This window comes from Neofelis nebulosa, chromosome 3 (assembly GCF_028018385.1).
Source record: "Neofelis nebulosa isolate mNeoNeb1 chromosome 3, mNeoNeb1.pri, whole genome shotgun sequence".
Lineage (NCBI taxonomy): Eukaryota > Metazoa > Chordata > Mammalia > Carnivora > Felidae > Neofelis > Neofelis nebulosa.
The window spans coordinates 3860366-3874994 of NC_080784.1; the positions used below are offsets into that span (position 1 = coordinate 3860366).

General features: G+C 39.1%; 1 protein-coding gene across 5 annotated transcripts in view; it reads right to left on the minus strand.

The window, feature by feature from the left end:
* CSMD1 (CUB and Sushi multiple domains 1) overlaps positions 1 to 14629 on the minus strand; it is a 2016488-nt gene that overhangs the window by 455642 nt on the left and 1546217 nt on the right. For all 5 annotated transcript variants that reach the window (XM_058719853.1, XM_058719852.1, XM_058719850.1 and 2 more), the window contains one exon: positions 3440 to 3552. In XM_058719853.1, coding sequence (XP_058575836.1) covers positions 3440 to 3552 — 113 coding nt within the window. The remainder of the gene's footprint in view (positions 1 to 3439; positions 3553 to 14629) is intronic.

The following is a 14629-nucleotide window of genomic DNA, read 5'->3' on the forward strand; positions in this document are numbered from 1 at the left end:
AATGCTGACATGAGTTTTATAAGAGACCCTAAACTCATCTATACCCACTGGGTGACAATTGATGGTGTCCTGTCTACACAGAGTTCACAAGTGTGTCTGGAGTCAGGGATCACCTGCCCTATTATCAGTTTCCTACAACTTTCTGAGTAGTAAAACAGTTCAAGGAAAATGATGGGCACAGATCACTACTCCATCCATTAACCACTTAGAGTGAGCTGGGCTTTGAAAAAATAAGTAGTGACATACACACACACACACACACACACACATATACACATATACATATACATACACATATATACATAATATGTGTGTGTGTGTGTGTGTGTATATATATATATATATATATATATATATATATATATATATTTTTTTTTTTTTTTTGCCAAGGCCGACTTCAAAAGTTTTCCTGACAGTAATTTACAAATTAATTCTTTCTTTTTAACAGCTCCCCTCGAGTAAAATAATCCAAATAAAATTGCCACCATTTTTACTGTATTACAGTACTTTGTATCATTTCTTAGTTCCCTAAAATTTTGAAACTTACGGAAAGTATTTAAACTTTGAAAATGGAAATAGGTAAAACACAGATTTATGCTTTATTCTAAATGGCTACAGTATATTTTCTTAGATTATAGTTAAAATACTTTCTTTGTAATAATTGGGTTTTTTTGTATTAATAAGAATATATGATTGATTGGGTGTATTTTATTTATTTTTATTTATTTATTTTTGAGATAGAGACAGAGTGCAAGTAGGGGAGGGACAGAGAGAGAGGGAGACACAGAATCCAAAGCAGGATCCAGGCTCTGAGCCGTCAGCACAGAGCCCGATGCGGGGCTCGAACTCATGAACTGTGCGATCATGACCTGAAGTCAGACACTTAACCAACTGAGCCACCCAGGTACCCCTGATTGGGTTTAAAATGTAATTTCCTGGTTATTTTGACAAAACGACTATCTGTTCACAGGCATGTGCATACAGTATAAGGCTGACCTTGAAAAGACTTCTCTTGACTTACATTCAAGACAGTAACAGGTTCTCAGTCTTGTTAAAAATAACTTCAAATCAGTTTGTGGCTCATTAAATGTATGGCAGTGTATGCAAGTGACAACTTAAATATATCTTTTAAAGTTTCATAATTAAGTAGTTTTATAAATTAATTTATAAAACTTTTTAATATGAGATAATTTTATTGTATCTGGGGACACATATTTAATCTCTTAGCACAAGAGAACGATTTCTTTCTCTTTGTCAAACACATACAAGATCTACACTGAAGAGGAGTACTGATGCATAGGGGCACTTGTACCCCAATGTTTATAGCAGCACTCTCAACAATAGCCAAATTATGGAAAGAGCCTAAATGTCCATCAACTGATGAATGGATAAAGAAACTGTGGTTTATATACACAATGGAGTACTACGTGGCAATGAGAAAGAATGAAATATGGCCTTTTGTAGCAACGTGGATGGAACTGGAGAGTGTGATGCTAAGTGAAATAAGCCATACAGAGAAAGACAGATACCATATGGTTTCACTCTTATGTGGATCCTGAGAAACTTAACAGAAACCCATGGGGGAGGGGAAGGAAAAAAAAAAAAAAAAAGAGGTTAGAGTGGGAGGGAGCCAAAGCATAAGAGACTGTTAAAAACTGAGAACAAACTGAGGGTTGATGGGGGGTGGGAGGGAGGGGAGGGTGGGTGATGGGTATTGAGGAGGGTACCTTTTGGGATGAGCACTGGGTGTTGTATGGAAACCAATTTGACAATAAATTTCATATATTAAAAAAAAAAAAAAAGATCTACACTGAAGATAGAGGATTTGCACCCATCATTTGTATAATCCGAAATGAAGAATTTAACATGCTCCCAAGCCTCTTTCATGTTTCTTTCTTGAGTCAAACTATTTGATTGTTGATCTAGAGAACACCAAAGTGTGTCGCAAAAGGAAAATGGTGTGTGTGTGTGTGTGTGTGTGTGTGTGTGTGTGTGTGTATTGCCAGGTAAAACAGATGTGCCTATCTATAGCTATTCTAGGTGCCCTGAGGTCTGGATACTATGAAGATCATTTTTCTTCTTTGTACTCGGGACAATGATTCTCTCCCTCCCTTAGTGCACACTCCATTCTTTACCATCTCCGGAACGCAGGAGGGATCAGCCAAAGCATTGTGGTGTGCTCTGAGGCACTGAAGAGATGCCTTTGACTGCCGCCCATTCCGCTCCCAAACAGACATGTACAGGTGGGGTTATGGGAACTAAATCTCAGAAGACCCCAAATGAGAGGCAAGCTGGTTGATCTAGTTGTTTGGGTGGGGGCAGAGTGGGAAAGAATTCTTCTTTTCTCTCTTGGAACCAAGACAGAAGTCTACTTTTTAAAGAGGTAATTATTGAATAAAGACTTGTGGATGGGTCTAGTATCTGGGAGCACAGTAGAAATATCACTCGTTTCCCAAATGATATTTGAGGATACTTGAGCAGAGGCAGGACCGGGCGGAGGCTGACAACCAGGCAGCTACATCTCAAACCAATCCTTAAGTCAAGAGCAAAATATCTGGGAGGTTTATAAAAGTTTACAAATAGAGATCATCTCAGGTTTTTTATATTGTTCTTTCTACTTCTGTTTCCATTATAAAATTTTCCACAATAGTTGTTTTGAATACCAATCTGTATGTTAAGGTTAAAAGATATCTCTTTCCTACGAAATCCTCCCACATGAAACAACGCAGGTAGAGCAATACAGTGGGGATATTTTTAAAGATGTGCCAGACTAAACACGATGCCTTGGTTTATGAGAACACAGAGCCATAGTGCATGATGGAAAACCACTCGCTGAGACAATGGCACCTGCATGTGAATTCAGAGGTGACGCCAGCATCTCCAGAGTAATTATAACTCACAAATCCCGGACAACATTTATTTTTCTCCTACACAAGAACTCAGAGTAGTATTTTCCTCCAAGTTCATGTAGATTTCTGTTCTCCATGAAAAATAAACAACAACAACAACACACACACACATTTTGGTATGAGTGTGTATGTAATGAAGCTTAATTAAATTAACTCAACTCCAAGTCATACTTTGTTCAAAATATTTCCCTTAGTCATAACCATAACATCTCCCTCTCAAAGAGATAAAATGCCAATATCCACAAGCATAAAAATGTTTCATAGCTTGTGTTTTGTACTTAGTGTTGCTCTTTATTTTGACCTAATGATGGCACACGTCATGGCAAGCTAGGCTTTCCACAAGTTAAAAGTTCTTTGCAAAAAGAACTGTAAGCAGGGTTCTAATTAAAAGGAAGTTGCAAGTAATCAGTCCCTATTTTTAAACGTTATTGTGACATTGCAAATTTACTTATGTCTAACGCATTGAGAATGGTCCTTGACCACTGCACGCATGCTGGTTTCAGGGGTCGGCAAGCGCGTCGCGGCCATACCTTGGTAAACAGCTTTAAATCCAGGCGAGGCGATGCTGTCATCAGACTGCAGGTGCAGCCACATCTGGTTGCTCATGCTCACAATCAGGTCAGGAACACTGGAGCCAGTGAGTCTGCACAGGACAGAAATGTGGAAACCGTTATTTGAATCGCCAAATGTCTCTACTTTTGCTTTGAAGGTCTTGCTGCTTAAACAAACTTGCTTCAAAGAATCCATAGCCACTTGTAATGTGTATTTATACTTCAGCTTCAATATTACAGCCGTTGTACAGTAATTATTCTTCTGTGATCGAATTTTGTATCTTTCATTTTAAAAACTGACTTAGGGTGACCAACCGCCCTTAGTGTCTGGAGCAGAAGTCCTACTCTAGGTGCAGGACGATGAGTGCTAAATCCGGAACCCATGGTCATCCCGTGTGACGGACGGATATCTCTTACTGCTGTATGGTTGTACGACATCACACCATCGACACGGAAACATCCCTAAGCTGAGAAATGTTCTGATTCTTTCACATAATGCTCAGATTGTTTAGTTTCAATTATCATGTACCTTACCACACGATCTCTTTTAGAAACACATCATAGGATGGAATATTATTCAGCACTAAAAAGAAATGAGCGATTTTATCAAGCCATGAAAAAGAACTTGAAAAGCTGCATACTGTATGATTCCAACTCTATGACATTATAGAAAAGGATGTGTGTGTATGTGTGTGTGTACATACACACATATACATACATACACATATATGCACATAAATATACACACATACATATATGTACACACACACGTACACACACACATACATATATATAAAACCAAAAGGAACCGTACATTAAGAGAATATCAACAAGAAGTGTGTGCATAGCTGAAACAGATTTGGCAAGTGTACTGAACTTTCACTCTGCATATTAATGTCTAGGTCACACCAAATGGAAGTTTCAATGAAACAATCATTGGGCATTAATAAAACAGTCACATAGTGGCTACTGTCAGCCAGTGAAAAGAAACACTAAATCCATTGACTGAATTCAACACGCTGACAAAAAGCATGCCGAAATAGAAAAAGTGTAAGAAAAAAATCAATTCAACCAAAATAAATGTCTCTAATCAAACAGGAAGCTCTGCTTTCAGCAAAGTACTTTCGGGAATAGGAACACATGATTCGCCCCATCAATCGTATCATTTGTCTATCAACCCAACACGCTCACCTTGGGCGGTACAGAGAGCCTGATTGCTCAAAGGCAGATGAACAATAGTCATTACATGTGAAGTAGCTCATGCAGTTACACACAAATTGAAAAAAAAAAAGAATTACAGTGAGTGATGTGCAGTCACTAAAAATATATTTCTTTTTGAAGACTGTTTCTTTGTTAGAGAGATTGCTCTTTTATATTTGGTGTCGTATTTGCTTGTTTGGTTCGAAGAGAGTTGTTTTTCTTCCCTTTGCATACATTTTATCGAAATGTAACATATCAGAAAGTGCACAGAACATAAATGTCGAGTGTAAATGTCTATTTACTTTGACTTATGACTATAAAGCTGTATTTCTTCTTTTTGTTAGTTCTTACAAGGAATACCTTTTCCTAATCTTTTACTTTCAACCTACTCTACTATATGCATTTCGTGTTTGCCTCTTGAAAGCAGCATATAATTGTGTTGTATTCTTTTTAATTATTTTATTTATATTATTTTATCTCATCAGAGAATTTTGACTTTTATTCAGAATATGATTTAATGATAAATTAGTTCATTTTTTGTTTTTCCTCTTGGCAATTATATTTTTTATTTTTTTACTTTAAAATTTTATTTTTTTATATTTTTAATATCCATCTAAGTTTTAGCATATGGTGCAACAATGATTTCAGGAGTAGATTCCTTAATGCCCCTTACTCATTTAGCCCACCTCCCCCCCACCGTCTCCAGTAACCCTCTGTTTGTTCTCCATATTTAGAAGTCTCTTATGTTTTTCCCCCTCCTTGTTTTTATATTATTTTTGTTTCCCTTTCCTTATGTTCATCTGTTTTGTCTCTTAAAGTCCTCATATTAGTGAAGTCATATGATATTTGTCTTTCTCTAATTTCTCTCAGCATAATACCCTCCAGTTCCATCTACGTAGTTGCAAATGGCAAGATTTCATTCTTTTTGATTGCTGAATAATACTCCATTGTGTGTGTGTGTGTGTGTGTGTGTGTGTGTGTGTGTGTGTGTGTGTGTATAGGCTCTTTACATACTTTGGCTATTGCTGATAGTGCTGCTATAAACATTGGGGTACATGTGTCCCTTCAAAACAGCACACCTGTATCCTTTGGGTAAATGCCTAGTAGTGCAATTTCTGGTTTGTAGGATAGTTCTATTTTTAACTTTTTGAGGAACCTCCATACTGTTTCCCAGAGTGGCTGCACCAACTGGCATTCCCACCAACAATGCAAAAGAGATCCTCTTTCTCCGCATCTTCACCAACATCTGTTGTTGCCGGTTAATGTTAGCCATTCTGACAGGTGTGAGGTGGTATCTCATTGTGGTATTTCCCTGATGATGAGTGATGCTGAGAATTTTTTCATGTGTCAGTTGGCCATCTAGATGTCTTCTTTGGAGAAGTGTCTATTCATGTCTTTTGCCCATTTCTTCACTGGATTATTTGTTTTTCTCGGTGTTGAGTTTGAGAAGTTCTTTATAGATTTTGGGTACTGATTCTACCTGATATGTCACTTGCAAATATCTTCTCCCATTCCATTGGTTGCCTTTCAGTTTTGCTGATTGTGTCCTTTGCTGTGCAGAAGCTTTTTATTTTGATGAGGTCCCAGTAGTTCACTTTTGATTTTGTTTCCCTTGCCTCTGGAGACATGTTGAGTAAGAAGTTGCTGCGAGCAAGATCGAAGAGGTTTTTGCCTGCTTTCTCCTCGAGGATTTTGATGGCTTCCTGTCTTACATTGAGGTCTTTCATCCATTTTGAGTTTATTTTTGTGGATGGTGTAAGAAAGTGGTCCAGGTTCATTTTTCTGCATGTCGCTGTCCAGTTTTCCCAGCACCACTTGCTGAAGAGACTGTCTTTATTCCATTGGATATTCTTTCCTGCTTTGTCAAAGATGAGTTGGCCATATGTTTGTGGGTCCATTTCTGGGTTCTCAATTCTGTTCCATTGATCTGAGTGTCTGTTTTTGTGCCAGCTTTTAAATTTTTTTATGTTTATTTTTGAATGTGAGAGAGACAGAGTGTGAGTGCGGGAGGGGCAGAGAGAAAGGGGACACAGAATCCAATGCAGGCTCCAGACTCTGAGCTGTCAGCACAGAGCCCAAAGCGGGGCTCCAACTCACAAATCATGAGATCATGACCTGAGCTGAAGTCGGATACTTAACCAACTGAGCCACCCAGGTGTCCCTGGTCAATTATTTTTAATCAAATCTCTTAATAGCTTTTTTCTCCCCCAACACTTCAAATATGTTATTCTGTTGTCTTTTTACCTTTTTTGTTTATACTGAGAAGCACTCTACCAATCCTATATTTTCTCTTTTGAAAATAATATTCATTTGTTTATGCTGCTTTTAAGATATTTCTTCATCCTGTTTTTCAGAAGATTTATTGTAATGTGCCAGTATGAGGATTTCTTTGTATTATCCTCCCTGGCTTATGGAATTTCTTGAATCTCTACCTTGATGTCTATTGTCAGTATTGGAAAATTGTTAGTGGTAATGTTTTTGAATATTGGTTATGTCCTATTTTCTCTCAATTTCTTTCTTCCAGAACTCCAAATGTACACACACACTTTCTGTACATTATTTTTTCCTGATTCAGCCGGGATTTTTTTTTTATTAAGCCATCTTCTGGTTCCAATCATATAATTATAGTGGATAATGTATTTTGCAATTCTTAAAACTTCCATTTGACTTGTTAAAGATTACAGTTTTCTGGCAAAATTCTTGATTATTTCACTTATCTTTTAAGCACATGCACCATAGTTAATTGTCAGAATCCTGAATGATAACTGCTATGTCAGGATATCTTGCTCTTTATCTGTCCCCTCCCTCTTGGTTGTAGGCATTGCGCACTGTTTCTGGACACTTCCGGTAATTTTTGATTGAATGCCAGACCTTGTGCATAAGCCATGCTAGAGGTTCTGTATGTTGTGACCTTCCACTGGGAGTATTTAATGTTCTTCTGGGAGCACAGTGACCACTTTGACCCATTCCGTCACTGGAATGATTCACAGCTGCATTTCAGGCATGTGGTTTTCCTAGTGCTTATCCCCTTCTGTGTCACAACCCAGAGAACACGGTTTTTAGTAGTAGATCTTCTCCTTGAAACAACAGGTCTGAGACACCTTTGTTTCCTTAGCACTGAAAATTCCCAAAGTTCTGCTGAGCTCTGTAGACCAGTTGCAGCAAAGTTTTGCTTGGGCTCGTTCCTTCTGATTCCTGGAAAGTTGGTCTTAGGCAAATACATCAAGGACCAAAGTCCAGCAGATGCCAGGTTCACATCCCCGTGATTCCCTTTCCCTTGACATCCTGGACCCCCAAGTCCTCACAGCTTTGATAGCCCAATTCAGGGTCCCCCATATCCCGTGTCTCCCAAAACCACATTCTCTGGGTCACAGACACCTGTTTGCCAGGATGCCCTAAACTGAGAGTCAGACAATGCCCCCGGAAAAATGATTTGTGAAATCCAAGATTCACCTTCATGCATATCTGTTCTCCCTTGATTTCTGTCTTCTAAAATCCTGGCTACCTTATATTATTCTCTTATGCCTTAAAATTTCTGCTCATTCATTACTGTAATCAGCTCTCATAACTTCTCAGTTAGAGGTTTGGTCGAGTATTTCTGGAGGAAAGGGGGGGTCCAGTTGCTCATTTTTTTATATGACATTTCTCTTCCTTTATTTGTCTTGGATAACATTTCCTAGACTATACGAATATAAGAAGGGAAGTCTGATCTTACTCAGAGCCATTACAAACAGATACTTGTTGTACATTAAGTTAAATTCACTGCGTTGGGTAAGAAAACGAAGAGAAAAGAACAAGTATCATTTTGTTGTAAAGTTTACACAAATGTAAGAAAGAAAGTATTATAACCTTTGATTTTTCTTATACACTAATATATTGGCTTTTAAGTTACATGTAAGGTACGTGGAGAATGTTTTTTTTCTTCTTTTTCTTTTTCACTGAAGTACAGTTGCCATACAACGTTATATTAGTTTCATGTGTACATCATAGTGATTTAACAACTTTACACATTATGCAATGGTCACTAGCGCTAAGTCTAGTTACCATCTGTCACCATAGTGTTTTACAATATTACTGACTGTATCTCCTATGTTGTACTTGTCATCCCTGTGACCTATTTATCTTATAAATGGATGTTGTGCCTTTCAATCTTCTTCACCTGTTCTACCCACTGGCAACCACCCGTTTGTTTTCTGTATTTATGAGACTATTTCGGGTTTTGTGTTTGTTGTTATTTTTTGGATTCCACATATCAGTGAAATTATGTGGTATTTGTCTTTCTCTGATTTCTTTAAGTTAGCATAATACTCCCTAGATCCACCCATTCCACCCGTGTTGTTGCAAATGGCAAGATTACACTCTTTTTAATGGCTGAGGAATATTCCAGTGTTTGTGTGGTGTGTGGTGTGTGGTGTGTGGTGTGTGTTACACACCACATCTTCCTTTTGGAATAATTTATCAATACCATCTGGAGGTGGAGTCAACACCCTTCTGATTTACGTTCCCCACCGCCACTCTCTAATCACCTGTTACACGCCCTGCGCCCTTGAGATTCATGACATGACTCTACCTCACTGCTCACGTCTGTCATCACCTCCCTGCAACTCACTGGCTGACGGCCATCTCTACCCGTGGATGGTCAGAGTGTCCACATGGATAATTCTGGCACACAATTCGTGGTTCCTTGATCCTTTCAACCCCAGTGACTCTCCCCTCCCCTGCTCTCAGACAGTGCAACTGCCCTCATGCTTGGTACTTTGCTATACTTTGTATCATCTTAACCGCTCTCTCTGGCCACATCTACGTGTGATGTGAACTGTCATGTGCTTGCGCCCCACTGAAACCCACTCTTTAAATTCCTGGGGCCTCTATCATTGACGTCATTATATTTTGCATGCTGTGGACAATGCGGCTGATACTCTGATGCAATGTCTCAGCCGTCCCTGCCAGCACTCTTGAAATTCTTACCATCTTCCATGGATCTAATAAGACCCAACAAGCCCCTCTATCTTCCTGTAAGTTGGTGAAGAATTCGCTGACTCACACCAGTATGTCTGGACCTGTGATCTCCAGATTCCCGCCAGCCACTCAATAAACACTCTTTCCCTGGGCCACATTCGGTGTCTTTTCCCTTCACGTGCCACTAGCTGATATCCCAAACTATCTCCACCTTTCTCAAGCTCCCTCCCAATCTATTTCCCTTTATCTCTGAAGAGAACTTTAGTTGCAAATATAGGAGGAAGAACATGGAAGCAATCAGACAGGAACTACCTGCCCCTCAGAGTCTCTTAAATCCCCCCTCATGGCATCAACCACCTCGTCACGAGAACTAGAGAGTGAGAGTGCCTTCTCCCCACCACCCGTTCATCACTAAGTCCTACTAATCACACCGCGTCCTTCTCTCTGTCTCCACTTTCTCAGTTTGAGCGCTGATTTTCCCAAACCAGCGTCATGGAGGCAGCCTCCTAACGGCCTCCTGGTTCTGTAGTCCTTTCCCATCTAAGGCACTGGAATTAACTAAGTTGTCAAAACCTGAACTACTATGTAGAAAATGTTCACACATTGAAAAGACCTATGTTGCCAAATTTACTACATCAGAAATACTTCTGGTGAATATATTTGAATTTCTTGTAGTTATGCACTGGATGTTATTTTATTTCCATCTATGTCAGTCTGTTGATTCACATGAATTTAAGTGAGCTGGTGCAGGGCTACACTTCCCACAAAGTTCATTCAATCCAAAATCAGATTAGGATTTGTACTTCTCTTTAGAATTTAAGCCTGCTACTTATTTAACTGGTTTATTTATGAAAAGGATTGTGAGATGGTATTCAAAATATTTTAAAATAATTATTTTAACATTATTTAATGCTTTTAAAAATTACTTAAAAAATCTTAAAGTACTTTTGTGTTATATTTTTAATCTTAAATTTTATTTTACAACCATTTAAAACAAAGGAAAAGAATTTCCCTCCTGTTCTTTTGTCATGTTTCTGAAACTATTTCCATTTTCTGGCACTGAAAAATGAATTTTTAGAAACAAAAAGCAAATGTTATTGTGACCCCTGCGACTGCTTATCTGTTTAAACAGAATTTTTTCAATTATTAGTACCTGAAAAATAAAATAGATGTTTGTTTTGATAAAATACTTTAATAGTCAGCCTAACTATATCATTTTAATCACTTTTTTTAAAACAGCTTCATTTCTTCCTAGATTGACTTTATAATACACAATATTTTGATTTAAAACTAAAGATAAAATGACTCTAATGAAATACTAAGTAATTTGACTTACTTGTTAGAAAACTACAATAAAATTTTCTTTTGAGAATAAAGCCATTGTATTGCAGGTTCCCAGCTTCCTCTTGCCCTCTGTCTCTACAGTGGAATTTCCAACCTCCACACATATTGTGCTCCACGCAGCCATTTGACCTGTGTAACCAGTCTCCAAAAATACTGGCAGTTCTCGACCTCTAGGTGTTTGGTAACTGACATCACTACCTAGGATGCCCATTCTTCCTGCATAGCAGCTAAGAATTCTTAAAGATTTGAGGGTTCTCACTAGGCACTTCTTAACTCCCTTAGACAATGGAAGATTTTTTTTTTCTCTGACCATTGTACAATTCTGCATACACCTCATTTAAGTCAAACATATCATAGGCACCTACTTCAACATCTGTTTCCTACTGAATTCTGAATTTCCCTGAGTGCAAACTTCTATCTTGGTCTTTTTATCCCAGACTCTGGCATATAACATTCAAAATTTTTGGAGTAAACACATCAATAAAAAATATAAATTAACAACCATCATTAAAATTTGCTAAATATCCACATGTTTAAATTTTATAGGAATATTTCCAAATGATGAGTGAAATCTTTATTGTATCTTAGAATACCCAAGACTTGGTACTTAGGGTTCTGTTACAGCTCTGTTATTAATTCACCCTTAATTTTCAATAATTCTTTTGCCTCTAAGCTTCCTCATCTGTGAAATAATTGCATTTAATTATATAAAAGGAGTTGTGGAAATCTAACATTCTATGAATTTCTGATAGATTTCAGAGAAGACAGAGTCAGCTTGCATGAAGCGGTTTGACATGTCTTCTGTAGTCAGTCCCCATGTTGAATGGAAATAGGCAGGAAGTTCCACTATATTAAATGATCAGGCCAGGAAGAAATAAATGACTTTGATTATAAATTTGTTCCTTGGCTACAACCAGGGCACACTGAGCTGAAAAAAATCTCAACTCAAAATCTCAACTCCTTCATATGAAAGTGGGTCAAAAACATAATTGTACCCACAGGACACAGTGACTTTATGACGTTTTGACAGCTGGTAATGTTACCATCTATAGGACAGCAGTCTCATTTCTGAACAGATCTTTTCTTCAGCCCTTGTGAAAAGGTTCAACAGTTCTGTCCGTACATACATGACATGTGTCTGCTAGAAAGGGTGGCTAAGCCAACCACAACAATGTCCACGCAATGTAATGCCTCTGTGATCCCCATGTTTTTGCTTATGTCAATAGTCTGTCCCTGGTTCTACCAAGTAGAATTCCCGTGTGAATATACCACGGAGTCTTTGTCTAGTCACCCACTGAGGGCATTTACACTGTTTACAGGTCTTTGGCAATTAGGATAGTGTTCACGTACACATTTGTGTAGGGTAAGTTTTATTTCCCTTGGGTAAATACCTAGGGGTGGGATTGCTGGATCTTACCATAAATGTATATTTAAGTTCATAGGGAACTGCCTGCCTGTTTTCCAGAGGGGATGTACCATTTTACATTCCCACTTGTATTCTCAGGAATTATGTAGAGTATAACTCCATGTTTGTGATAAGACGAAACTATAGTGATGGAGGACAGATCAGCTCTCCAGGGTCCAGGGTCCAGGGTCCAGGGTCCAGGGTCCAGGGACCAGGGAGGAGACTTAAAAGAAAGCAATGGGAGTTTCGGGGGTGATGGAATCACTCTGTATCCTGATTTTGGTGGTATAGATACTTGTATATCTGTATACCAACAGCTTCGATTTTACTATATATTAATTTAAAAAAACACAATAATTTGTTCAAACCTGGATATGAAAGAGACCCAAGAGTGACGATGCCACAAAGCTGTGTAGTAGAAGCCCTAGAATAAGTTATACGTGCATTATTCCTGCGGGTATCTAAAAGGAAAATGGTGCACTAAACCTTTAAAGTACTCATTTTAATCGTAAATTGGGCTGTTGAAAACTAAATGCTTTTCATAAGTTGCAAGCTGGCTTAGAATTCACTAATTTTGAATTTTTTATAGTGCCTTACTGTCCATAAACTTCCTAAGTTCTGCAAAAAGTGTAGAAAAAGCAGTTATTTAAAATAAATTTTTTATTTGGCCATCTGTCTTAATTGGGTGGACCTAGGGAGTACTAAGGAGAAGTGTGATTAATTAATTTAGAAGAAGACAGAACATGAGATCTGTTCAGGTACCTGGACAGACCATTCCTGGGATAAGGTAGTAAGATTTAGATGCCCTGATTCAGATCCCTAGTAAAAGTGGGCAGACACAGGGGCGCCTAGGTGGCTCGGTCAGTAAAGTGTCCAGCTCTTATTTTTTTAATTTTTTATTTAAATTTTTTTTAACATTTATTCATCTTTGAGAGACAGAAAGAGACAAAGCATGAGCAGGGAAGGGGCAGAGAGAAGAGGAGACACAGAATCGGAAGCAGGCTCCAGGCTCCAAGCTGTCAGCACAGAGCCTGACGCAGGGCTTGCACTCACAAACTGCGAGATCATGACCTGAGCCAAAGTCGGACACTCAACCGACTGAGCCACCCAGGCACCCCCCCAACGTAAAGTTATTTTATAGGTTTCTGCTGTTGGTGGCAGCAGACTATTTAAAGGTGTATGGACTGGCCAATCCTGCCATGGGGACTCTTTTTACCATTTTTCTCCACTAGTCACAGTTCTAAACCCTGGGAATGGCAGAGGAGAAAACCAGAAGAGAACTTTGAAGGGCTGGAGTAGAAGGAAAGCTGGTTTGGGACCCAGCACCAGAGAGACAGCAAAGCGCCAGCTGTCTTCCTCATGCAAACAGAAGACCAATCAGACTGGTGTTTGCCAACCCCTGACCAGACAAGAGAAGGTTCCAGATGAGCTCATCCTTCTCTGGGATATAAATGATATTCCTTTAACAACCTCAGGCAGCCAGGTAGACAGATGAAGGGACAGGCAGCCAGGTAGACAGATGAAGGGACTCCAACAGTGATACGTGTGCAGGGAAGGCCTTTACTTTCCTCATGAGCCTGGGGTTCCCTTTTCTGAGGAAAGATACCACAGAGGACAGAACCCATGAGAGACCCAGCCACACCAGTGATCCAATCAAGGCAGATCTTTGTCCCTCCTCAGTGGGGGCTGAGACTCAGATCCACAGGCAGAGTGAGGGGTGAGGGGTAAGATGGGAGAGGATGTGCTAGTAGGGGGACCCCACCAACTCCTGCCCTCCCAGAAACATCCTGGCCCCAGTAAGGAGGAGTACAAGAGCCAACAGAACCAGATAAACCAAGCTGACCAAGACAACATCTTCAGGTCTCTGATAACTAACCTGTCATTGGAACCCAAGCCCACAAAGTTGCCAAAGGCCCATGTGCTAAGCCTACCCAGGGTGATTGCCTGCTATAATGAGGGATCTTTACGGTATCAACGTGTCCTAACATGGGAGACGAAACAACCAGTGTACAATTGTCCTGCTAAGAGCTAAGAAATCAAGACTTGAATGGGAAAACATAACCAGCCAACAACACCTGAAATGAACGGGTGATGCAATCGTCTGACAGGGGCTTTAAAACACCCATCATGTAAAAGCTTTAACAGTCTTTTACAAAGTCTCTGAAAACAGGTAGAAAAAAAAATCTCAGGAAAGAAATGGATGTTATAAGACCAGGTGGAAATTATAGGACTAAAAAGATTCAACGTATATTAAAACAAAA